Source organism: Cydia strobilella, chromosome 24 (genome assembly GCF_947568885.1).
Source record: "Cydia strobilella chromosome 24, ilCydStro3.1, whole genome shotgun sequence".
Taxonomy (NCBI): Eukaryota; Metazoa; Arthropoda; class Insecta; order Lepidoptera; family Tortricidae; genus Cydia; species Cydia strobilella.
This window is the reverse complement of record NC_086064.1, coordinates 9,005,567-9,033,299: the sequence shown is the minus strand read 5'-3', so window position 1 is coordinate 9,033,299 and position 27,733 is coordinate 9,005,567. Positions and strand designations below refer to the sequence as shown.

Genomic DNA, 27,733 nt, shown 5'->3' with positions numbered 1-27,733 from the left:
TACATAGTTATTAACGGATAACGTTTCGTTATAACGTTAATTCATTCGATTAATTAATTCATTTGTGTTTTCTTTGTTTCTCGTTTTAAATAGTATATAATTTTCCACCAGTCATTACATATGGGAAGAAGATTAAAAAAAAAAAAGTATTTTTAAAATAATTAGACATAATGTGCAAACCAAAATGTTAGTAAATAAGGCCAAAAAAACTATACTCATCCTTTTCTTTTGAGTGCTAGTACTAGTGTAAGACACAGACAGTATGATTCTCTCTGGTCTCTGTCTATGTTTGAAATGAGACGGTCCTTTGACAAACTATATTTCTCACAACAACCTAATCTAAAAAAATTAGTTTGGTTTTGCAATGTTTAGAGAGCAAGTAGAGAGGTAGAGAGTCATATGGAAAGACAGTCTATCTTGGCTATGATCAGTCAGCCGAACTGACTGTCAGTGTCAAGGCATTGCATTGTCAGTTTTGAAATTGGATTGTTGATTGCTAGAAATCCAAAATGGTATTTAAATTTGATTTTATTACTTTAATCTTAAGTTATTCCGTGACTTGAATGCTATCTAAGAATTATTTAATATGTAAATTGTTTATTTCAACAATTATTTTAAGTGCCCTTGGTGTATTTATCTTAGAAAAGTGTCTTAAAACCATTTTAGTGATACTCCAGAAGAATTCGTATTTCTGTGTTTTTTATGCGTAATTAGTGATAATTTCGTGTGATAAAGCATATCAACTTAATCGAAACCATGGTCGGTAATCTCCATACATAAAATTTATATTACTTAAAGTTTTTGGTTATAAATACCGCACAATAAAGGTTTGTCTATGATTCATCTTCACAGGTGTTCATGTGATTTATAGTTTTTTAGAGAAATGTAACTAAAATTGCATATATTTTACTACAACAGATTACTATCAGTCGTAATACATAATTTAAATAATACTCGAACCTTAAATTAATCTTATTTCTTACAAATTTATTGATTATAACCTATATATAATAGATATTTTAGGTTTTATTCATCAGAACAGTGGTAATAATTAGTAAGATATACTGTGTTAAATAATTTTGTCTTAAAAAAGATAAGGTGCATTATTATTGTAGACGCCAGAGGTTTTAGGGACTGTTTACATTTCCGACTATTCAGTATTCATTCTGATAAAATTCCTCTGCATTGCTCATATTTTCAGAAAGTTGTAGATAGGTGTCCCAGAATGAAGATATCGAATAAAAAAAAAACAATATTAACAATTGTTTATTCACTTAGAACAAAAAAGTGTAATAATATTAATAGCAAGACAGGGGGGCCTTTGCCCAGCAGTGAGACATAGTATAATTATATAGGCTATAAAAAAATAAAAATAAAAACAAACTACCTCAGCTGGACTTTCAGAGCGAGTAGATTTTTAGTGGAGCATTTATTGTCTTTTTCTTATGCTAGTATTGTAACTCAAATAAGAGAGATCAGTATAGCTTTTTATTTTACTGTTACTGACCCAATTTATTTGCCAGACTACAGTTACTATTACCATGGACCAATAAAGGAGTTGCTATTACTATGGCAACAATGTTTCGATACCCCATGTTTCATTGGTTTTTAAGTCTTTCTTTGTCTATTTCTGTATCTTCATCATCTTTCTTTTCCGGCTGGGGTGTTATTTATTTCTGTATTAATTTAGAAACTGTCATGGGTGGGGCTTGAACCCACAACCACCGGATGTATTGTGTAAGGTCTTGGTAGCTCAATTGGCAGAGCCATAACAGTACATTTTTCTACTTTTAATTTGTTTCTAAGCTTAATAGCATTGTTCGCAGATGTTTCTGCTTGATACAAAATTAATTCTGTATGAATTTATTTAAAAAATCTAAATGTTTGATCCACAGCAACCGCAAATCCTAGTTCTGAAGGAGGGAACGGACCAGTCGCAAGGACGTCCGCAGCTCATATCCAACATCAACGCATGCCAGCTTGTCGTTGATGCGGTAAGGTTTCAGGGTGTTTCCACCAGAGATATGCAACGATGCATAGCCAGGGATGTTTGTTAAGCCCGGTTCACATTTGTCTGTCAGTTTCATACATTTAATATGGTTGTGTTCACATTTGTCTGATGCCTGATGCATCAGAGAAATGTGAATGCAACCATATTAAATGTATGAAACCGATATGCGTCACACAACACGACACATCAGACAAATGTGAACCGGGCTTTAAGCACTAGAATATTCCGAAACATGTCGCGCGAGTGACTAAAACAAGTGAGTCTAAACCGTAAAATGATTTAATATTAGTATGTCTCACAACAGTTTAAATTCGAGAATATTGTCCATTAGAACTGCACTGAGTGAGGATATGTAAATGAAGAGATTCTATTGGTTCTCAACAAACACATACCTCTTTATACATCTTTACACTTCTGGTGGAAATCGAAATACAGTATCATTCTCGTAACTTTAATAACTCGTAAATATAATTAAGGTAACTGCCAACCTTTATTTTAGCAACCAAAATAAAAGGATGAATTTTAAGATAGACAACAAAAATTACCTATATCATTTATTGAATCATGAACATATTAATAGTAGCTTTGACTTGTAAAACAGTAATATTGTCTTCGGTTACCGCGATAGTTACTCATGAAATAAAACTATGAAAACGGATTATATCGCGTATTTTTTTTTTTTTTTTTTTTTAATCTGGTTTTTATGGAGGCTTTGGACACTCTAGGTGAACATGTCAGCCTCATGGGTGCTATCATAGTTCCCTACTCAAGGGAGAGGTCAATAAAGTGGTAAACACTGATTGCTTTGTCCGATATAGGCTCTGCCAACCAACAATTGATCTGTCCATTGTGCATGGAGCCCAGACTACCAAAAATTCTTTTTCTCAAGTCCGAATTCCGGACGCATTCGAACAACACGTGAGACAAGTCATCAGTCTTCTGACAGTTTGCACACAGTGGTGACGATTTAACACCCGGACTCGGAAAGCTGAGACTAACACTTTTCTAGAGAGGTTGGCAGAATCAAACCAGGGTATCCACAAGGGTCTATCTTGAATTGTTCTGTACCAGATTCCAACACCCCTTGATAAAGCTTGTTCTCCAAATCGCGTATATTGAATTTATAATACATCGCGACGTTTCGAACTGTTTACAGCGTTCGTGGTCAACGGGTGACTCACGATGTTTTCCGAATACACATATTTGTGAAAGTTATCAGCAATATACGCCGGTCGGGTCTCTATTGTTTGACATAATTATTGAAAGTCATAATGTAATGATTTTGTATTTATTTATTGCGTATGGTAATCAATTTGATATTGAATGATTGCCATATTATCATTAGTCATAATTTGGTTTTTCACAGAAACGCGTAACTTTTCAGGATTGCCATAAAACAAACCTAACCTAACCTATCTATAGGATAACCTGAGGAAAATCCTTAAAAGTTAACGGTTTCAGAATTATGACTAATGATAATATGACCATCATTACATTATGACTTTCAATAATTATGTCAAACAAAGGGCCCCACGCCGATCAAAATGATTTGTCAGCATATTTTTTGGCCACCCTGTTGATTTTTAAGACTAATTATAGTGTCTGGGACATGGGTCGGCAAACCACAGCTCGCGAGCCACATACGGCTCTCTGGAGGTACAGTCGCCATCAGATACATCGGAGCGGCCGAGGTGCTCAAAAATATCTGAACACGCACTCTAATGCCTTGACAATAGAGGCGTGTTTAGATATTTGTGAGCACCTTGGCCGCTCCGATATATCTGATGGCGACTGTACAGTTGCGGCTCTTTAAGCCACACAAAAAATGAACACTTGAGTTCTTAGACCCCTTAAAACAACACGATGTGGCTCTTTGAGATATATATTATTGCTGATTTATGCTGTGTTTGACTCTTTTACTAAAAAGTTTGCCGGTCTCGGACATGAGACATTAATGTTAAGACAAAATCAAATTTAAAGACTAATTCTCTGTAAAATAGTTTAAAAAGTAATTCGCTGAAAAAGTTAGCTTCTACTTAGTGTATAATTTCCATTTATTATCGAATAAACACTTCAGGTACGCACAACATTGGGTCCTCGCGGCATGGACAAGCTTATCGTCGACCACAGCGGCAAAGCGGTCATCTCCAATGACGGAGCCACCATTATGAAAGTATGTAATCTATCACACACACACACAACGTATTGACACTCAATCAGAATTAGGCTTTAAGTATATGTTTCTCTTTTATGTTAGCTAGTTGTATTATTTATTACTAAGCTTTACTAATTTGAATTACCTTATTTTACTTTTTCTGTTCTACATGGTCACAGCTCACAGGGCGGACACGCTATACATCAAAAATCACTTGAGTTTCTATGTGTGAACGGCACGTCTGTACACGCGTCATGCGTCATAGTGTGAGTGAGTTGCTTAAAAATAGTACTGAGCGGCCGGCAAACGGCCGTCAATCTGGTGTCGCGGGGCGAGGTCACTCGAGTCGCGGCGGGGCGGTGCGTAGCCGTTCTGTATGATAATACTATTACTTATTCTGTGACATGGTTGCAATAGCCGCTTATGTATATCTTTAAGTAAATCGTATGATTTCCCTCACGGGACAGGCTTTGCCTAGTGTGGGGGGTCAGTATGAATTGTAAATGCTCTTATGTTTCTGGCAATAAACTATTTGTATTAGTATTGTCTAAATGATGACCAAATGGTTTTACGACCGGTCTGGCCTAGTGGGTAGTGACCCTGCCTGTGAAACCGATGGTCCCGGGTTCCCGGTAAGGGCATTTATTTGTGTGATGAACACACATATTTGTTCCGGAGTCATGGTGTTTTCTATGTATTTAAGTATTTATATATTATATATATCGTTGTCTGAGTACCTATAACACAAGCCTCGTGGGACTTAGTCAATCTGTGTAAGAATGTCCTATAATATTGTTTCATATAAATTCCATAGTAGCAAAATCATTTTTCTCAAAAATGGACGGCAAAGTCGACGTTGCCGGTTAAAAAGTAGGTCGCGAAGTGCGTTGTTTATGGTCAGTCAAAAAATTAAAAAGTTAAAAACATTGCAGTCTCGATTTCGGGACTGCAATGTTGCATACAAATTCCATTATTTGTCGAGTTCCAAACTTTTTAAAAGTTGAAGTGGCCATATCAAATGCAGGCATAGGTCCATTAAACAGCCAAACAGATGATCAGTACTTATAATTATAATGTTGGTACCGCGACTATTTAGGTGTCTCAAATAGGTTGGCGTGTTTTTAGCAGAAAAATACACTTCAATTTTTATTAAAAAAATAAAACGGCGGAGAGAATATATACATAAGAACGTTGCTTCTGTAAAATATTTCTATTATATTTGTATTTATTGCGCCATTTTTGAGAAAAGCACTATATATGACTCGGCTGGAAGGCTACTTGCTGGCTTCGGATTCAATTAAACGGACTCCCAAGGTCGTCCGTTTAAAACGAATCCTCAGCCAGCAAGTAGCTACTTCCGAGCCTCGACAATAATGTACTATTGACAGCTCGAAAAAAGAAACTGATTTGACTAGTAGTAATACCCTATTGGTTTCCACAACAACAGACTTGTACAATGTTAGACTCAAAGGCTTATGATTATGTATCAGCACAGAATAAGTAATAGTATTATCATACAGAACGGCCACGCACCGCCCCGCCCCGACTCGAGTGACCTCGCCCCGCGACACCAGATTGACGGCCGTTTGCCGGCCGCTCAGTACTATTTTTAAGCAACTTGCTACTATGACCAAAGATTATATAATAAGATAGAGCGGTACTGTCATAGTAAATTTTGTAACCACTGTAAATTCACTGCCATCTATCGACATACTTTAAAACTAAAAATAAAGATTCATAAAAATACGTTAAAATGTATTTAAATATGGATAAATGATTTTTTATTTGCATTAATTATTTATATATGTTTTTGACCCATGTTCTTTAACTGATATGCGTTAAAATTATAAATAACAAACGAAACCGTCAACGCCCTCTATACGAGAGTAGGCCAAAACTAGTGGCGCCCTCTGATCGAGAATCAAATTTTCGTGATTTTCGAGGCACGTTTTTTCCTTAGATCCTATTACGGAGTTATATCTATCTTTGCTATGACGCATGACGCGTGTACAGACGTGCCGTTCACACATAGAAACTCAAGTGATTTTTGATGTATAGCGTGTCCGCCCTGTGGTATAAGTGCGAAAATTCTGTGCGATGAAAGCTAAATGGCCTAAATGCGCTTTGTGTATTAATTAATTAATTAATCACATACAAGATATATACAGTGGTACTACGTAAACAAAATTAATAACTAGCTTAAATCTAAAATAGGCCCTTGAGGCATTGCACCAAGGATGCTGGCGGCATTTCCTCGCTGTATCGCAATGCTGATACGTTTTGCGAGGAAGCCGCCAGCTCTTTGGTCACCAGTTACGTCAACCAGACGCTTCGCGATTTTTGCAAACAACTTGTGCGCGCTGGCTGGGACCCCATGGACCTAGAAATAATAATAATTTATTAATTAATTGTATTTCAGCTTTTGGACATCGTGCACCCCGCCGCTAAGACTCTCGTCGACATCGCCAAGTCTCAAGATGCTGAGGTAAGTGTGAGAACGCAACCTAATATGCGGTCTCGCTCTCACCTAGACGTCTCGCTCTGGTTCGCGTCTGATATAGCTTTTAATAAATAATAAATTTTTAATCGAGTTTCTTTCAAACATCACAGTAAGGATTTAAAAAAAACCGGATAAGTGCGATTCGGACTCGCCCACCGAGGGTTCCGTACAAATTTAATTTTTATTATTTGTTGAACCAGCCGGCTAAGAGGAAAGCTGGTAAACCTGTCAAACGGTGGACCGATGACATAGTAGAGGTTGCAGGAAAAGACTGGATGTACAATGGCAAACACAGATATTTATGGAAGAAATGGGAGGAGGCCTTTACCTAAACGGGATCCATACCTCAAGAAAGGAGAAAAACCGGCCTAGTGCGAGTCGGACTCGCGCACGAAGGGTTCCGTACCATTATCTATAAAAACGGCAAAAAAAACACGTTTGTTGTATGGGAGATCGAGAATCAAATTTTCGTCATTTTCGAGGCACGTTTTTTCCTTAGACTGTATCCATCTATTACGGAGTTATATCTATCTTTGGTAATACTAACTGATGTCCCACAGAATACTTTACATTACATTAACTAAATTATTATTATATTATGACAGACAAATGATGTATTTCAGGTGGGAGATGGGACCACGTCTGTAGTGATCCTGGCCGGGGAGCTGCTGAAGCGGCTCAAGCCGTTTGTCGAAGAAGGTATGTCACTAATCGAATTTAAACTGTTGAGACATACTAACATTAAACGCGCGGCGCGCGGCAGTACGCAATACACGGTCGTCGTGAACGCTGCTCGCACTATTAGTGCTTGAGAAAGGAGACCTAGGCTCTCCGAAACATGTTGCGCGAGTGACTAAAACAAGTGAGTCTAAACCGTGAAATTATTTAAGGTATGTCACTATTATCAATTTAATCATTTTAAATTTATGGTGAAATCGTAGAGAAATAAGTAAGCATATAGTGCTCACTCAAAGAGGATATAATAAGATAGAGTGGTACTGTCATAGTAAATTTTGTAACCGCTATAAATTCACTGCCATCTATCGACACACTTTAAAACTAAAAATGAAGATTTATAAAAATACGTTAAAATGTATTTAAATATGGATAAATGATTTTTTTATTTGCATTAATTATTTTTATATGATTTTGACCCATGTTCTTTCACTGATATGCGTTAAAATTACAAATAACAAACGAAGCCGTCAACGCCCTCTATACGAGAGTAGGCCAAAACTAGTGGCGACTAAATTTTCGTGATTTTCGAGGCACGTTTTTTCCTAAGACTGTATCCATCTATTACGGAGTTATATCTATCTTTGTGCTCACTCCATACATCAGTTTTGTTACCTAAACGACTATTATATTCGTAGTCTACATCTAACGTCAAGTAGCGGAATTAGGGGCTGGTCGCTAGTTTACACTTTGTTCGTGCCAACTCTAGGCTGTTGTCGAAAAGTTGTCACAATTTGCCGCTAGATGTCGCTGGCACTATCGTAAACTGACTAACGACTTGTCATAATCATTATAAGATGAGAAAACTGCTCTGTTATGGCATTAGCTTATACAAATACCTTTTAAATCTTATATATTATTTTTGTACGCGCGTACATATGCTTTGATGGCGCGTGGTATTATGATATTACGCCGTTTTGTTTGTAAACTTATCTCAACTACAAGGGGGAGGGGGTGCTCAAACACTGAAGATTTTTTTTTTTTTCTTGTTATGGCTTTTGTTAGGTTAGCCAATGTCAGGTTGTGGAGGAATTAAAAGTTAGGGAAACTAGGAATTAGGAAATACGGATAAGACGAAAATTTGGAAAGGAAAGGATTGGATTTAGTTAAGTTTTTAGTTTTCACATTACCTATTTTTTTTAATTTATTTATTATTAAAAAGAGGTACACTAATTGTTGCTACTGATCTGCCAAACTGCATAGCAGTTTGTTGGCAGAAAACTTATTCTACCCTTTACCACTGTAAACTGTAAATTAAGTTAGTTTGAAAATGTGATTTAAAAAAGTTACATATAATCACGCCTATTTCCCGGAGGGGTAGGCAGAGACCACGGATTTCCACTTGCTACGATCCTGACATACCTCTTTCGCTTCCTTCACTTTCATAACATTCTTCATACACGCTCGCCGGTTTAGGGTGCTCTTGACCTGGCCTTTCTTCAGGATTTCCCCGATCTGATCAGAGAAAGTCCGCCGAGGTCTCCCCCTTTTAACTCCCGTTTCTACCTCTCCCTTATACACTCTTTGTTAGCCTTCTTTCACTCATTCTTTCCACGTGTCCAAACCATCTCAACATACCTTTCTCAATTTTTGTCACTACATCTTCGCTCAGTCCACACTTTTCCCTTATCACACTTAAAATAGTTAGTAGGTAAAAAAATGTTTTTTAATTTTTTTATGGTACCAGTTTCAGGTTGCAGGGTTTCCGACTCGTGCTCGTGTAGATGGCGACACTTTTTGACATTTAACAAATTTAACGTTATTTCGTTTGCTTTTAAACTGGAGATATATAAACTAATTACAGGACTAGATACCTCATGTCATTGTATGTGCAAAGTTTCATAACAATCCAACACGTAGTTGAAGAATGAGAACGAAACTCCGTTTGTATGGGAAGGTGAAATTCGACCGAGCTTGCTGAGGACTTTCAACAATTATTGGAGGAACCAAAGATAGATATAACTCCGTAATAGATGGATACAGTCTAAGGAAAAAACGTGCCTCGAAAATCAAGAAAATTTGATTCTTGTTCAGAGGGCGCTACTAGCTTTGGCCTACTGTCGTATAGATGGCGTTGACGGTTTCGTTTGTTATTTAACAATTTTAACGCATATCAGTGAAAGAACTTGGTCAAAATCATAAAAATAATTAATGCAAATAAAAAAAATAATTTATTCATATTTAAATATATTTTATCGTATTTTTATAAATCTTCATTTTTAGTTTTAAAGTGTGTCGACAGATGGCAGTGAATTTACTGGGGTTACAAAATTTACTATGACAGTACCGCTCTAGTATAAGTTACTCTATGGAGGAACTCAAGTAAAGTATAGACGCCATAGACGGACTTTGTAGAGTTGTCCCGATCCTCCGTTAGATGGCGCTGTGCCCACCGTGAACTGGCTAACGGCGTGTCGATTCGAAACGTTGGTTGTCGAATGTTGTGCTGCGTAGTCAAAGTCAAAGTCAAAATTTTCTTATTTTTGCTGACGGTTGTCTGCATCTACGTGTTGGACACCGTTATAAATCATTGAAAATTGAAAATGAAACCATAGAGTTAATTTGTGTAGAGAGTTACTGTCAGTGGAAATTTTGTAGTCACAGTAAATTTACTCTTATCCTTCGACAGTATTATTAATACTAAAAATGAAAATGTATAAAAAAAAAAAAATATATACATATATATATCTTTGAGGATTTAGTAAAGGATAGTTAGTTCTCACGACACAGGCTTGACCTAGTGTGAGGGCTACTGCTAACCAAATTGTCATATTTGTAAGTGAAACCAATTGTTTTATCCTATATTTCATCTATGCCAGGTAACGAAATAAAATTTTTGTATTTTGTATTTTTTTGTATATGCCTTCACGTCGTTTCCCCTCTGCCAAAAACAACAGAAATACATCATCTGTGAAAATTTCAACTGTCTAGCTATCACGGTTCATGAGATACAGCCTGGTGACAGACGGACAGCGGAGTCTTAGTAATAGGGTCCCGTTTTTACCCTTTGGGTACGGAACCCTAAAAAAGTACAGTCAATAAAATAAAAGCTTGTACAAAAAAAAATGTTTGCCAAAAACTTATTCCGAATAAAAATAACTTCAATGTGACATACTCATACTTATCGAGATTAACGCGGCACCATTCGGATGTGCGTTTCAAAAATACAAAGATAGGTTAAGCCTTAACTTGATAAAAATACCTTTTCACATCACCTATTCGAAAAGGGAACTTTTCTTCCCTGCTAGGAGGGATCAAAGTGGCACTTTTCTGTTCAAGGACATTTTGTTGCCAGTATGAAATATTGACACAAAGACATATGAAATTAGTATGCAGATAATCGATTACAATTTCTTTATAATCGATTACGTGCATACAATTTTTCTAACTTAAATAATATTTTGTTGTAATTGTAAACAATAAATGTAATTAACGTATTTTAAATTAATTAATATCATATTTAAATTAAGTAAATTAATTAATTAGCGTAATATTTATAAAGAAACGTAAAAAAAACTTGTTTAATAATTTAATTTTTATTTTGACATTTTAGGTCTCCTTAAACGCAGCCATACTTGTCTATGCAATTTAAAAAGTTTATATTTAAAAAAAATTGTACAAATATTTCACAAAGCATTATGCTGTTCTGTATTCTGTATAAATTTGTAAATACTTAGTTTAAATCAATAATAATAGGCCTTTTCATCTGTGTCAGATGTTTTAAGCAGCATCCCGGTAACGACACTAATAATAATAAATATAAGTGATATCAGTCTTCATAGTGTTCTTTCGAAGATTTGGTTCAAAGGGGTAAGAGCTAATTTGTTATCAGAAAAATCTACAAAAATAATGTACTTGATTTTCATTGTGTCATTTTAGTTGTTTGCTGCTGTTTTTGAAAAGATATTAGGTACATAATTATGAGCTGTAGGTACTTTTAATTTGTCACTACAGTCACGTCTGAAAATATCGATACGGACAAAGTGCCAGAAGTATGTACCTATACTAAGGTCGTGTACACATATTTTTGGCACTTTGTCCGTATCGATCTTTGCTTAAAATAATAATGTTTTGAAACCTAATATATGTTAGTATGTAATTTCCTCATAGGTGATGTGAAAAGCAGTATGTGTCACATGGTAGCAAAATTATTTTCACCTTGGGCGTTAACACTTGAATCCCTCACTACGCTCAGGATTCTATGTTAGAATCCCTCGCTACGCTCAGGATTCTATTATAGAATCCTTCGCTCCGTTTAGGATTCAATTGTACGCCCTCGCCGTAAATATGTCATTTTGCTCCCTTGTGACACAATCTACTATTATGCAGTACTAGTCTGCGCCCTACCGATTCGAGTGGACCTTTCGTTAGCCAGTTCGCGTTAGTGACAACGACATCTATCGGGAGATTGGGACAACTTTATATCATTATCATAACGTTGACTCATACTTGCTCATACCATACCAAAGATACATTGATTAAGTAAGATGCGTAAAATCAAAGAGGATATAATAAAATAAGATAAGATAGAGCGGTACTACTGTCATAGTAAATTTTATAATGACTGTAAATTCACTGCCATCAATCGACATACTTTAAAACTAAAAATGCGTAAAATCAAAGAGGATATAATAAGATAAGATAAGATAGAGCGGTACTACTGTCATAGTAAATTTTGTAACGACTGTAAATTCACTGCCATCAATCGACATACTTTAAAACTAAAAATGCGTAAAATCAAAGAGGATATAATAAGATACGATAAGATAGAGCGGTACTACTGTCATAGTAAATTTTGTAACGACTGTAAATTCACTGCCATCAATCGACATACTTTAAAACTAAAAATGCGTAAAATCAAAGAGGATATAATAAGATAAGATAAGATAGAGCGGTACTACTGTCATAGTAAATTTTGTAACGACTGTAAATTCACTGCCATCAATCGACATACTTTAAAACTAAAAATGCGTAAAATCAAAGAGGATATAATAAGATAAGATAGAGCGGTACTACTGTCATAGTAAATTTTGTAACGACTGTAAATTCACTGCCATCAATCGACATACTTTAAAACTAAAAATGCGTAAAATCAAAGAGGATATAATAAGATACGATAAGATAGAGCGGTACTACTGTCATAGTAAATTTTATAACGACTGTAAATTCACTGTCATCAATCGACATACTTTAAAACTAAAAATGCGTAAAATCAAAGAGGATATAATAAGATAAGATAAGATAGAGCGGTACTGTCACAGTAAATTTTGTAACGACTGTAAATTCACTGCCATCAATCGACATACTTTAAAACTAAAAATGAAGATTTATAAAAATACGTTAAAATGTATTTAAATATGGATAAATGTTTTTTTTTTTATTTGCATTAATTATTTTTATATGATTTTGACCCATGTTCTTTCACTGACATGCGTTAAAATTATAAATAACAAACGAAATAGTCAACGCCCTCTATACGAGTGTAGGCCAAAACTAGTGGCGCCATCTGATCGAAAATCAAATTTTCGTGATGTTCGAGGCACGTTTTTTCCTTAGACTGTATCCATCTATTACGGAGTTATATCTATCTTTGCTCATACCAAACATACATTGATTGAGTAAGATGCGTAAAATATAAGACAATTGTGTGCTTCGAATTTGATAGGTAAACGAGCGCCATCTGTTTGGGATGTCAAGCTAAGGGCCACGTTTTTTTCTTAGACTTTTCCTCTATTACAATCTCTTTTCTCATACCAAAGAAGATTGAGTGTATATGGTATAGAGGCTTATTGTCAAAGTAAATTTTGTATTCACAGTAAATTTACTCACTCTAATCTCTTTACCCCAAATACAACGGTAGTGGAAAGTTATTCCAATCGTCCGGTAGATGTCGCTATGCCTAGCGCAAACTGAGTAACGATTAGTCGTCGCGGCGCATGTAGTTTTGACGTTACGACGACGTGCCGTGGCACGTTGCGGCGTCGTGTAACGTTGCGACGTCGTGACGTGCAAATCTACGGCGTGTAACGTATAAAATCACGTCACGACGTCGTGTCGCAGGCCGTCGATACGTTGCCGTCGAAATTTGAAAAATATGCCGCAGTTGATCAAGAGCCATGGACCGCACCAGACTTGTCTTCATCCTGCTGCTATTAAGAAGTCTCCTAAAGAAGAGGCAGAAACACAGAAAATACTGGGTCCATCCATTTCTTTCTATCATGAATTATGGAAATCACTTTAAGAGAAATTATAGTGCCCTAAAAAGGGATGACAAAAAGTTTTATGAATTCTTTAGAATGAGTATACCAAGTTTTGAAGAATTGCTGGCACGGATAACACCATATATACGAAAACAGTAGGCAGGATGCCTATTGAACCTCTGGAGATGCTGGGATTAAACTGTTTTAATTTTCAAAATTTCAAAATTATCGGAAGAATTAGTATATACTTATAAATTTTGATTTGTAATTTTGAATTTTTGAATTTTAATCCTTTAAATTTTTATTTCAATTTTAATTTTTAATGTAATTTTTTTTTATGATTTAATTGTTCTTTTATTTATATTTTTTGACTTGGTTTATGAATTTTGTGATTGATTATTTTTAATTATTTTTAATTCTACTTGTCAATAGTGTGTAGGTACATAATATGGATTATTTGTCTGCAATAAACAATTACGATACGATACGATTAACCATAAGTATTATAACGTTAGTTTTAACATCACGACATCGTGACGTCGCACATTGCGGCAACGTGCGACGGTACGACGCCGTGACGTGATTTTTTACGTTACACTCCGTAGATTTACACGTCACGACGTCGCAACGTTACACGACGCCGCAACGTGCCACGGCACGTCGTCGTAACGTCTAATTGTGTTTACGCCCTTTTTCCAGAGAATTTAGTTTAGTTTAATTAATAAAGCTTGCCATAAACCATCAGTATGGTTTATAAGTTTTTTTAGCGCACGTCCTTTTTGATGTTGCATATATGTAGTTTGAATCTTCTCAAATGATTATTGAAAATGAAAATGAAAATGAAAAATGATTTATTTGTGTATCAAAAATGCAGCTTATTACAAAGTAGAATAACATTTTTAGGAGTATTCTATTCTATTGTTAGACAGCCTAGGAATAGTGTCCTGAGCCCTAAACTAGGTAAACCTGTCTTATAGGGATCAGGGAATAAACCTGAATATTACTGCAAACACCCTGATCTGTTAAACAAAAGCCATTGTTTCTTTTGTGTGAGCACGTGATATTGTGCCTGAGCGAGTGCCACGCGCTGAGACACAATGGCCACGCGCCAAACATTCAAACTTCAAACCCTGTAGCCTTACAACGATTTTGACCCTGACATATTCGCTAAGTATAAGTTATTTCAAGAACATGTTTTTGTACGCCAAAAGGCAAAACATAGTGAGACCAATTTATAATTTTGTACACCACTGTAACAGTTTTACCTTATTATTATTATTATTCAGAGCCCATTGTGTCCCACTGCTGGGCAAAGGCCTCCCCCCTCTTTTTCCACTCGTCTCTGTTTAATGCTATATCTGGCCAGCCTGACAAGAAGGAGTCCAAGTTATCCCGCCATCGCCGACGAGGTCTGCCGGATCCCCGGTTAGACTCGTGGGGCTCCCACTCCGTGGTTAACTTGGCCCACAAGTCGTCCGGCATTCGGCAGACATGACCAGCCCAGTCCCATTTCAACTTGGCCGCTTTTCGAGCTACGTTTATTATTTGAGTCTTAGAGCGCAGCGTGGTTTTACGTGCTTTACCTATGTTTTACAAATAAACACTTTGACTTTAATTTTTGTTTATAAATTTTCAGGCGTGCATCCTCGCATCTTAGTACGCGCTGTGCGCTCGGCCGCCAAGCTCGCTGTCGACCGAATTCGCGAGCTCGCCGTCAAGATGGACAACAAGTCGCCACAGGAACAACGGTAAGTTGACATCCAAAACAGATGGCGCTGCACTGCGCCATCTGTTTTTACGGTCACTGAATTGTTAAACGTCAACTTTTGACAATCAGAGTTACGTAAACGTGTTTTTAATTTTGTCGCATTGCGTATGTTCTGTCCCTCACGGTCGCACGGGTGCACATCTATATAAAATACTAGGTGTATGGTCTAGGTACTTCAGTGTATAGTGGCGCCACCTATTTACTGTTTTTTGATGGACACTTTTCATATATAGAGATTGACATCCTTTCTATACTATCCATACGCAAAATGTAAGGAGCTGTACAGCGCAATCTCGTTTACCTGCCAAATTCGAAGCACCAAATTGTCTTAGATTAATAATACATCTTACTCAATAAATGTACCTAATATTCTGTATGGGTCAAATCTTGGAAGGTAAATTTGACCCGATTTCCGATTGAGCTGAAATTTTGCATACATATGTAAATCGGATGACAATAAATATTTTGATGACGTAGAGCTGATCTGATGACGGAGACAGGAGGTGGCCATAGGAACTCTGTGATAAAACAACGCTAAATGTGTTTGGGGTTGTTAGAATGAGGGCTATCGTTTTTTTGCTCACCAGTTGGCGCCTCTGTTGATGGTGGTCCAAAAGACTATAGAAAAGCTGTCAGTTATTGAAGTGACAAGTGACATTTGACATTTCGAACTATGGAAAAGACCACCATCTACACTAGCGCCCCTAGCGGCGAATTCATACGCGTTAGCCCTCATTGTGTCGATGGGCATTAGTTGGCTGTGGAAAGAAAAGTATGTACAGTCAGCAATAAAAGCTTGTACCAAAAATGATGAAACTTATATGTGTAGGGTAAGGTAGGAAACAGTGGCTCGGAAAAAAATTGCCGGGTACAGTGGCTCACTTAACCAAATTCCAACATGATAAAGGCCATATTGGGGCGACCGAGCCACTGTTCGAGCGGAGCCACTGTTTCCTAGCCTACCCTACTCAGTTTAAAATACAATTGTTGCAGCGACCTGCTCCGCAAGTGCGCCGCCACCGCCATGGCCTCAAAGCTGATTCACAGACAGAAGGACCATTTCTCTGCCATGGTGGTTGACGCTGTCTTGTCTCTGGACGCTCCTCTGTTGCCTCTGGACATGATAGGTAAGATACGTAAAAATATTTGGATAACACATAAAAATACTCGGATACTAGGTAAAATACTTGCTACTCGTGTGAAAATTCTTGGGGATACTAGGTAAAAATACTTGGGGAGACTAGGTAATAATACTTGGGGATACTAGGTAAAAATACTTGGGGATACTAGGTAAAAAATACTTGGGGATACTAGGTGAAAATGCTTAAGGATACTATGATGAAAAGTTGGTGACGTACAATACTAGAAGCCACCAGCTGAAGAACCGTTTCGCGCGACTGACGCGACCTATGTCTGTTTTTAGGGTTCCGTACCCAAATGGTTGAAACGGAACCCTGTTACTAAGACTCCACTGTCTGTCTGTCACCAGGCTGTATTTCATGAACCGTGATAGCTTCTTCTTCAGTCGGTCCCTCAATGCTGAGGATCGTGACATCATGTCCTTCTGTTGTAGATCAGGTTCCTCCATAGGCTTCTATTCTTCGCCAAGCGCATGGCCTCATGCAGTTTTAATTGCATAAGTGCAGTGATTTGAGCACACCATCTAGTAGGAGGAGGGCCCTGAGGTCTGGTGCCTTCAACTTTACCCATCATTATAACATTCTCCAAGCTATCCGAGGAGCGACGTGAGAGGTGTCCGAAGTAAATGAGCATTAGGTCGTGAAATTTTTACAGATGATGTATTTCTGTTGCCGCTATAACAAATACTAAAAATTTAATTTGTACGGAACCATCGGTGGGCGAGTCCGACTCGCACTTCTCCGGTTTTTTTTTAAATAGATTGTATATTAGTTTAGTTGACAGCCAATGATTAAACTGAGGATTGTACCTGAACAGTATTGTGTGGGTCTTGATAGTAGAAATGAGGCATGTCAACTAATTTCTAAAAATGGGGCATTTTCTATGAAAAGGGACCTTATTGTCGATGGCGCTTACGCCGCACAGCGTCGCGCGGCATTGTATTTATATCGGAGCATCGGTTATAATGGCGTAAGCGCCATCGACAATAAGGTCCCTTTTTATAGAAAATATCACAAATAATCATATTGAAGTAAACTACAACTAACTTTCCTGAAAATATAAAAATCGGTGTTATTTTTTAAAATGTTTTTATTTTCAAGGCATCAAGAAAGTCTCCGGCGGTGCCTTAGAAGACTCATTTCTGGTAGCCGGAGTTGCCTTCAAGAAGACGTTCTCGTACGCCGGCTTCGAGATGCAACCCAAGAGTTATGACCCGTGCAAGATTGCGCTGCTCAACATCGAGCTCGAGCTGAAGGCTGAAAGGGACAATGCTGAGGTAAGTTACAAAAATACTTGAGAATACTAGGTAAAAATACTTGGGGATACTAGGTAAAAATACTTGAGAATACTAGGTAAAATACTTGGGGATCTCTTCCTTCTTCCTCCTTCCCTTAGTCTCCGGAAACATACTTGGGGATACTAGGTAATGCCGAGGAGTTAGGAATACTAGGTAAAGTACTTTGGGGAGACTAGGTAAAAATGCTTGGGGATATTAGGTAAAAATACTTGGGACAATGGGTAAACATCTAGCCTTCTTTTATGACATGAGGTAAACGAGCAGACGGATCGCCTGATGATAAGCGATTACCGCCGCCCACGGACACCCGCGACACCAGAGGGGTTGTAAGTCCGTTGCCGGCCTTTAAGAAGTATAATTGAGGCCAATCTTTCTTTACAAGGCTTTCTTTAGAAGCTTACAGTTTTGGAAAAGGGGAGTCCAACATTTTTCGAATTTGAATTTGGCTGTATGGTAAGCGACAAAGTGGTACTTTTTTATTGAGAACGTAACAATTGTTCTTATTCGCCTATGATTAAAACAACGGATCCAATTTCTGAATTCACTCTTGAGGATTCAAAGTGTAATGAGGCATTCTCACGAAACAAACGTGTGTATTACTAAAAACATTTTTTTAAATCTTTATTTACCACAAACATTGATTACAGGTGCGTGTGGACAACGTGAAGGAATACCAGAAGGTGGTGGACGCTGAATGGCAGATCCTTTACGAGAAGCTTGAAGCCCTGCACAAGAGCGGAGCCAACGTGGTGCTGAGCAAGCTGCCTATTGGAGACGTTGCTACGCAGTACTTCGCTGACCGGTAAGGAAATATTTGCGTGAATATGCCGATAACAGGGAAAAGTTTAGCTAAAATACTCGCAAATACTAGGTATAAATACTTGGACATACTAGGTTAAAAATACTTGAGGATACTAGCTAATTCTCGGGCTTCTTAGATCTCAAAAGGTAGTCGACGCTGAATGGTAGATCCTTTACGAGAAGCTTGAAGCGCTTTACAAGAGCAGAGCCAACGTGGTGCTGAGCAAGCTGCCTATTGGAGACGTTGCTACGCAGTACTTCGCTGACCGGTAAGGAAATATTTGCGTGAATATGCCGATAACAGGGAAAAGTTTAGCTTAAATACTCGCAAATACTAGGTTAAAATACTTGTAAATACTAGCTCAAAACACTTGGTACCTAGGTTTAAATACATAGGATATCAGGTTAAAATATACACAACAAAAACACGTGGAGAATGGTCCCAAAAAAGTAAATGTTGGAGTGATACTAAACAAAAAAAAATAACGGTTCGGAAACAAAAAAAAAACACATTCTTGGGGATACTTAGATAAAATACTTGGAGGGAAATATTTAAGTGAAATATTCGCGTCGCGTAAAAATACTTGGGAATATGGAAATACTAGATTTTATATGTAATCTTTAACCCTTAAATGCATGATTTTTTGTATAACTTTTTAATAAATTGAAATAGATGTGTCATGCTGTATAAAAGTAATAAATGTGATTTTGGATAGCTGCATATTGAGCCACGGACCATCAAATATACGATGCATATATACATCATTATGCATTTAAGGGTTAAGCGTGAAGAAGTAACAGACAGACAGACGGTTACTTTCGTATTTATAAAATGCACTGCTCGCTGCACTCGGACCAATAAATTGCCTCGGATAAAGATGGACTGCTTTATGCCCTTGTTGTAAAATCTACTATTGCTCTCGTTTCAATGGACCGACACTATTGAAATGTTCTTGTGTGATATTCATCACACACAATGACAAACACACACAAAAATTTGTTTCACTAGACTTATATTGACCGGGATTACCTTTTGTATTGTTTTTGAGCTCATGGGTGACGGTCACCCGTGAACAAGATGCATGTAACTGCGTCGAAATATCGGGAGCACAAAAACAATACAAAAGGTAATCACGGTCTATATTCCGGTCAATATAAGTCTAGTGAAACTAACCGTGAATCATTCAAAACTAATATGGGGCATTTTCTATGAAAAGGGACCTTATTGTCGATGGCGCTTACGCCGCACAGCGTCGCGCGGCATTGTATTTATATCGGAGCATCGTTTATAATGGCGTAAGCGCCTATCGACAAGAAGGTCCCTTTTTATAGAAAATACCACATATTTGTTTGTATTACAGAGACATGTTCTGCGCCGGGCGCGTGCCCGACGAGGACCTGCGCCGCACGCAGCGCGCGTGCGGCGGCGCCGTGCTCAGCTCCACCAGGTCCATCCCCGTAGAGGCCCTGGGCCACTGCGCGCACTTCACCGAGAAGCAGATCGGCGGCGAGCGTTATAACATCTTCACTGGTAAGTGTAAAGCTACAGAAGCTTAATGGTTCGATGTAAAAATACTAGGTAAAATACTTGATTAAGATACTAGGTAAAATACTTGGTAGAAATACTAGGTGAAATACTTGGTAGAAATACTAGGTAAAATGTTTGGTCAAAATACTAGGTAAAATACTCGATTATAAATACAACGATATTTATTAAGCTCCGTCTTCACGTTTCACCGAGAGCAAGGGTGCGAAAGGAGGGCTTCGGGCATTCTCGGATCCATTCGGCTCAGCATTGCTTCGAGCAATTATTAGGGTTGGCACAACTTACCTAACGTTTGCGAGTTTGCGTGTACGAAGATAATGACCTGAATTTTGACAACCCTAAATAACCGAAAGGGAAAGTACCATACATAAGAAAGGGACAGCATGATTCGTCCCTGAATCGCTGTCAAACTTCGGTTTTGTAGTTTATTTTGTAGGTTTTGTACTATTACTTATTCTGTGCCCCAACCATAGATATACCTTAATCCTCTCCTATCCTAAACACTTTCTTTTCTTAGGTTACGTAAACCGCGGACGCCCTGATGGTAAATTAAAGTTATCTATGCTGTATTTTAATGTATATCTTTCAGTATTTTAGTATGGTAGCCATATCTACGGTATCTCTAACATTAGCTAGTAATAGTAAACAAGGCTCGGAACCGGTTTAAAAAATAGCGGGTAGATACCGGTTTATTTCTGTTGTACTCCGCGAACTTTCATAAGAACGCTAATGTTAATCTGTGGCCCTAGTGAATAAGGGTACAAGTCTCGGGCAGCGCAGTTGTGAAAGGGCTTTTTCACTAGGGCCACAGGTTTTAAGATCATTATTGTAACCTAAATAAACCGGTTTATTATACGAGTGACGAGACGGCCGGCCGGCGCGGCTGTGTGCCGCGTAAACAAAGATGACGTAGGAAGAAACCGGTTGTAGTGTTCTAAACCGGTTAACCGGTTCGTTGCGTGTTCCATTTTCAAAAACTTGGCTGTGGCGGGCGAACAATTGTTCCATGAAACTCATGAAACAATTGTTCGGGGATACCGCCGTTTAGCCAAAATATTTTTCGCCAAATTTCACTTCCCAACAAACTTATGGCATCAGTTTCATTTCCCAAATGAAATTTTAGCAAGTTTTTTACTTCGCATCCATTTCATTTCCCAACCCCATACTTGCGAAATGAAAATGACGTACTGGGTTGGGTTAGGTTAGGTTGGATTATGAAAATTTGCGAAATGAAATTTTGCCAAATGATAATTTGCGTAAAATAGTTTGGGAAGTAATACTTTGGGAAACGATTTTTGGCAATACATTAGTAAACCAATTGTTCGCCCGCCACAGCCAAAAGTGCCTTACGCCATAGAATATGATGGCACGCCTCTCGTGTCATACGCCATACGTTAAAAACATTGATGACACGCCTGTCGTGCCATCCGCACCGAACCGGTTAAACAGAGAACTTTATGGAAATGTCTTTTTGAAAACCGGTTTAAAAATAACGAAACCGAAATTAAAAGGTTTTGCGCCAAGTACATGATAACGGTTTGGAAATTTTACCGGTTTCCGAACCTTGATATAGTATAAATCCATCTAAGAATCGATAGTGTATGTACACGTACAGTAATATTACAAGTAAATCATTATTTTAAGTCGAGCCAATGATTATAACAACGGATCCAATTACTGACGTTTCTGAGGATATTTGTTGAATGAGGCTCAAACTTCATTGTACCTAAAATCATCATCATTGGCCTTTGCGTCTAATGAACTCTATTGCAGACGATTTATGGTGTAACACCGGAGACACCGTTTTTTGTCGCTGAATAGGGGATATTACTGCAATGTTCTGCCACCAGAGTGCAGCACTAGCCTTTTTAGTAAACCATAGAGTAACTTATACATAGTGTACCTTTAACAGGTTTTTGACAAGTTTTCTGACATAATAAAATATGACATTGTGAATTAAGGCGGTTTGTTTACAGAGGACCTACCGGGAAACGCGAATCCGAAATTTCTTATCGCTTTATCTTTATCGCTCGATATGCAAGAGTGACAGAGATGTTAGATAACGAAATTTCGATTTTCTGGTTTGCGATAGACCCTCGAATTGTGGTAGTGGCGCCACCTACGCAGAGTTTCGCGTAATATTCCCTATTCGCAAGCCATTAGTAGTTATGAAGAAATTATTGCATAATTGAAATAACTACATTGCATTACGCAATATTAGTACAGATGAGGGAATGCAAACCGGATTTTAATTGTAAGGAAAAACCGGTAAACGGTTATTAACTGAAGTTTCATACACGTAAAACCGGTTTGCATTCCCTAATGGCGTTATTCAGAAACGCGTTATTGGCCTGAATTAGCTATACATCGTTTGTCTTTATCCGTCATTTTGACTTATTTGTAAGAAAGGGATAAAATATAACTAAATCAGGCCCGTAAAGTTTTATGGATATGGATAAATAAATAACAAATACTGTTTTTTGCTCAAGGTTGCCCGGCGGCGAAGACCTGCACGTTGATATTGCGAGGTGGCGCCGAACAATTTCTTGAGGAGACTGAGCGCTCGCTCCATGACGCCATCATGATCGTGCGCCGCAGCATCAAAAACGACGCGCTTGTGGCTGGTACGTACTTGAAATACTTGTAAAAATACTAGGTGAAACACTTATGAGATACCAAGTAAAATACTTCTTGAGTGTAGTGTAGATGCTAGGTTAAAAAATTAAGATGGTCGTTATAATTTATTGAAATTGAATAGCCGATGATTATAACAACGGATCCAATTACTGATGTATGTGAGGATTCTAGTTAATGAGGCTAAAACAGATGTGCCATTTTCAATCAAAAGGGTACTTATTGTCGGTTGGTTGTCAATAAGGCGCTATTTCCATACATCTTCAATTTGAAATCAACCTTATTGACAAGCGACAATGTGGTACCTTTTAGTTGAAAATGTCACATATCTTATTTGAACTTAAATACAGGGACCGTGCGTGTTGTAGGCAGTGTTGGCCGAAACGTGAATGCAATTAACCATTAACCAGTACAAATTGAACCGTCTGTAACCGTCCGTGACGGTTTACGGTTCAATTTGTACTGGTTAATTGCAATTAACGTTCGTCCAACACTGGTTGTAGGGTTTGCCATCTTGTGGCCTGAATCGGAAACTAAAATATGTACATTGCCAAAGAGATTGGCTCGTACGTTAAGTTAGCCATTAAAAACGTTATTAAGTAAAATATTTCTAACAGGTGGCGGCGCCATCGACATGGAGATCTCCAAGCACCTTCGCGAATACTCTAAGGGGGTGGCCGGCAAGGAACAGCTATTATTGGCCGCCATCGCTCGCGCCTTCGAGGCTATCCCGAGACAACTGTGCGACAACGCCGGCTTCGACGCTACTAACTTGCTGAATAAGCTGCGTCAGAAACATCATCAGGGTATGTGAAAATACTAGGGAAAATACTTGGTCGAAATACTAGGTAAAATACTTGGTCGAAATACTAGGTAAAATACTTGGTCAATCTACTAGGTAAAATACTTGGTCGAAATACTAAGTAATACTTGGTAAAACTACTAAGTAAGGTCTTAATACTAGGTAAGATATTGGATAAAATAAATAAATGGCAGTCCGACTTGATGTCAAAGTACTTTCGAGAGTATCGCGAGTACTCAAAAGGCGTGGTCGGCAAGGAACAAGTATTATTTGCCGTAATCGCCCGCGCCTTTGAGCTTAAATTACTTGGTCAAAATACAAAGTAAATATTCAAATTCTTTGTTAGGTAAATATACTTAGTATTACCACTTGCGTATTTCACCAATGATTATAACAACGGATCCAATTACTGATATTTTTGAGGATATAACCACAATGAGGCCGCACACATTACAAAAAATAACACTTCCACACTTACAGTATTTGTAGCACCTAAATACTTGTTCCAGGCGAGAAATGGTACGGCGTGGACATTCAGAAGGAGGATATCGCGGATAACTTCGCTAGCTGCGTGTGGGAGCCGGCTGTTGTGAAGATCAATGCTGTTACTGCTGCCTGCGAGGCCGCCGCGCAGGTAAAAATACTCGCTAATACTAGGTAAAAATACTTATACATACTGAGTATAAATACTTTGGAATACTAAGTAAAAATACTACCTGGAGCACAGTAACAAGCGTCTATTGGCTAAACTATTATACTGTGATACTAGGTATTTAGAAATTTCAGATCTAGCTGATGATTATAACAACGGATCCAATTACTGAAGTTTGTGAGGATTCTAGTTAAATGAGGCTAATGGTATTTTATACAATAGTGATATAATAGAGCTTTTCAGTCGAGTACCGTGTTTAAGCAACGAAGCTTGCTGAGTTGCTTAATTAAGGTAAGAGATTGAAAAGCTTGATTATATCACTATTGTATACAATACTTTTTCTACGAGACAAAAAAATAATACTTTCAACCAGTAGAATCATATAGGTAAACAAACCAAAAGTAAACAGTTATACGCGAGCTGCCGCGGCCCGCGATACCTTCCGGCGGGTTGGTCAACGACACCTCCTCGTAACTCATGAGGCCCTGGTACCTGATCAAGCTAAATTCACTTTTAAGACAGTTTTTTTCTCGGTTTTGGCCACCGTAGCCTATGGAGACTAACAAGCAACGCTAAGCAATTTTCGTAGGGTATGGATGTTGCTATATGAAGGGTGTCACGTGCGCGTTTCTGACTTATGAAGCAATTGTTTCTACTCCAACATAAAATAAAATGTTTTTGTTGCCCAACCAATCACAAAGCAGATGCGACGCAGCAGCGTGTTTAAGTAGGCTAATTTGCATTGAATCGAGTCTCCTTAAACAAGAAATATTTTATCGAAATTTATAGTTCTATTTTCAAAATTTTTATAATTGACTAAACCGTATCGCTTTGTATGGGTGTGAGACGTGGACAATGCGGCAGAAAGATAGGAAGCGATTAGAGGCTTTTGAGATGTGGTTGTGGAGAAGAATGGAAAGAATAAGTTGGACGGAGAAAAAAACGAACGAGGAAGTGCTTCGAATTGTGGGAGAGAAGAGAAACCTGCTGAGAACTATAGAAAATAGACGAGGCAGAATGATAGGTCACTTGATAAGACACGACACTTTCTTTAACACTATATTAGAAGGCAAGATAGAAGCGAGAAGAGGCCGCGGAAAACCACGAGCAAGCTACACACAACAACTGAAAGCGAAAGCAAATGTCGTGTCTTACAGGGACCTAAAGAACCTGGCCGAGGACCGAGAAAACTGGCGCATACTCCACCGACAAGAGCCATGCTCTTAAATTATGAATGAATGAAAACCGTATCGATTCGAATAGTGATATAATCAAGCTTTTCAATTTCGTACCTTATACTTAAGCAACTCGGCAAGCTTCGTTGCTTACACGGTACTGGACTGAAAAGCTCTCTATTATATCACGATTGTATAAAATACTATTATGCTTGAGTCGGAACGTTGAAAAGAGTAACGTTGTAGTGTTGCATATGAAGTTGTAATACACAGATTATAGTCGACGAGTAGAAAAATTAGCCTCATGCATGAAGTTTATATTTGAACGAAATGTTTTATTCGGATGTTTGTTACCGTTATATCATGTTACAAATGCATTTCCGTTTTTAAATTACCATTTAATTACTTAAAATTATAAATAAAAAGTACAAAAATTTGCCCGCGAAAAGCTAGTGAGCGAAACGCTCGAAACGCCACGTGACGTCACGCGTTCGACAGATTAGTGTCATTAGTAGCAAACGTCAGTTGGGCCGCCCAACGTGTGACGTCATCACGCTCTGTCGAATTCGCGCCAAAAATTATGAGCGTTTCAACCGCTCAAAAATTTTCAACATTTTAAATATTTTTTAATAAAATAATGTTAAGGTTTACAAAAGTATTTTTATCATTTCCGGTGTTCCAACGATATAAATTATGAATCCAAAAATAACAATAAATTCATGCATGATGCTAATTGTATTTGTTGTTTCAGATCCTGTCGGTAGACGAGACGATCAAGAACGTGAAGGGCGGAGACGCCATGCCCCAAGCCGGGGGCATGCCGGGCGGCATGGGGCGCGGCATGGGGCGCCCGCGCATGGGATAAACTATAGATAATGTGTTGGCATTATCTACTTTATATCACATAATACTGAGATGACAGCTCAATACCATGTTTATCGGCACGAAGCTTCAACTGTCATTTTAGTATCTAAGATAATAAAAAAGCAAATCTAGTTAGGTCGATAGATAGCTAAACACCATATGGGGCATTTTCTATGAAAAGGGACCTTATTAGATTATTTTAAACCGGGTCACTTACGACATACATGTCGAGCTATTCGACTTAATAATACGTGAGTGACCCGGTTTAAAATAATCTAATATGTTTGAGTCTCACGGGAGTTTTATAGGGACCTTATTGTCGATGGCGCTTACGCCGCACAGCGTCGCCTGCATTGTATTTATATCGGAGCATCGTTTATAATGGCGTAAGCGCCATCGACAATAAGGTCCCTTTTTATAGAAAATACCACATATTTTCTTACTGATACTTGGTGTTTTTGGTACGGGAATAGTTATTTACGATACAAGTGCGGAAAAGAGGATATTCGAAACGAGTGGCGATAAATTAAAACACGACCGCAGGGAGTGTTTTAAATCGGCACGTGTATCGTACAACGTTTTACAGTACATATATGGCCCTTTAAACTTTCGACATATGCACGAAAAGTGCTCTTTTACGCACTAGTGCGAGAAAGTAGCACCATATGTACTGTAATGATAATTTTCCTAACATCGACCCGGCTTTTTGTCACGGGCGAAGGCTTATGGCGCTGGAATGATAAGTGCTTAATTAATCTGATTTTAATAAATAGAGTATTTTCTATTTGTCAAGTTAACCCTAAGGGATATATATGTGACGTTTTCAACCAAAAGGTACCACATTGTCGCTAGTCGACAAGGTTGATTTCAAATTGAAGCTATATGGAAATAGCGCCTTATTGACAACCGACAATAAGTACCCTTTTGGTTGAGAATGACATATTTCCCACATACGGCACTTCAATTCAAACATGTGTTCTATTTTTCGATGAGTAAGACAGACATTCGATTGATTACAATTGATTGATTGATTCGATTATCATTTTTGAAATGTCAGCCTTGTAAAGGGTTAATTCCAGTATCGAAAATCTTATTTTAATACACCGCAAAGACTTTTGTAACTTTAAATCCAGAACGAAAAAAATCCACTGGAATTTTTGTGAGTTTCTGGAAACATACGTAAAAAGTTATAATTTCTTAACTAAGAATTACACAATGTTTTTAAAGTATTACGATTGCTGGTTCAATATCTGCTTATGTTTATTTCAATGTGCTTATGTTTACTGAAATGTAAAATGTTTTATTTATATTAGCAATGTCAGACTCATTATAAACAGATATTATTCTGTTCGAAGCATTTAATTTTGTTTGAATTATTTTATTAATGATAATAACTTTAGCTTTCACAAATGTTTAGGATGTAAGTTAGTTAATAAAATGTATTACACTACTA

The 27,733-nt window shown here is 37.7% G+C and overlaps 1 protein-coding gene across 2 annotated transcripts; it reads left to right on the top strand.

Moving 5' to 3' along the window:
* Positions 1-374: 374 nt before the first annotated feature.
* On the top strand, positions 375-27,733 carry LOC134751995 (T-complex protein 1 subunit eta). 2 transcript variants are annotated; one of them, XM_063687542.1, is made up of 14 exons: positions 375-512; positions 1,896-1,994; positions 4,089-4,184; positions 6,586-6,651; positions 7,290-7,365; positions 15,238-15,349; positions 16,363-16,496; positions 17,610-17,785; positions 18,454-18,608; positions 19,969-20,138; positions 22,643-22,777; positions 23,405-23,593; positions 24,099-24,223; positions 26,168-27,733. In XM_063687542.1, the coding sequence occupies exons 1-14, from the start codon at positions 510-512 to the stop codon at positions 26,279-26,281; spliced, it is 1,650 nt and encodes a 549-aa protein (XP_063543612.1). In that variant the 5' UTR covers positions 375-509; the 3' UTR covers positions 26,282-27,733. The 2 variants fall into 2 exon arrangements, with proteins under 2 accessions (XP_063543612.1, XP_063543613.1); XM_063687543.1 differs by lacking the exon at positions 23,405-23,593.

Excerpts from the sequence above, each read along its gene's own strand:
- LOC134751995 (XM_063687542.1), top strand. Across the intron at positions 16,497-17,609 it reads GTTGCCTCTGGACATGATAG|GCATCAAGAAAGTCTCCGGC; the intron begins GTAAGATACGTA and ends TTTATTTTCAAG. Across the intron at positions 17,786-18,453 it reads CTGAAAGGGACAATGCTGAG|GTGCGTGTGGACAACGTGAA; the intron begins GTAAGTTACAAA and ends CATTGATTACAG.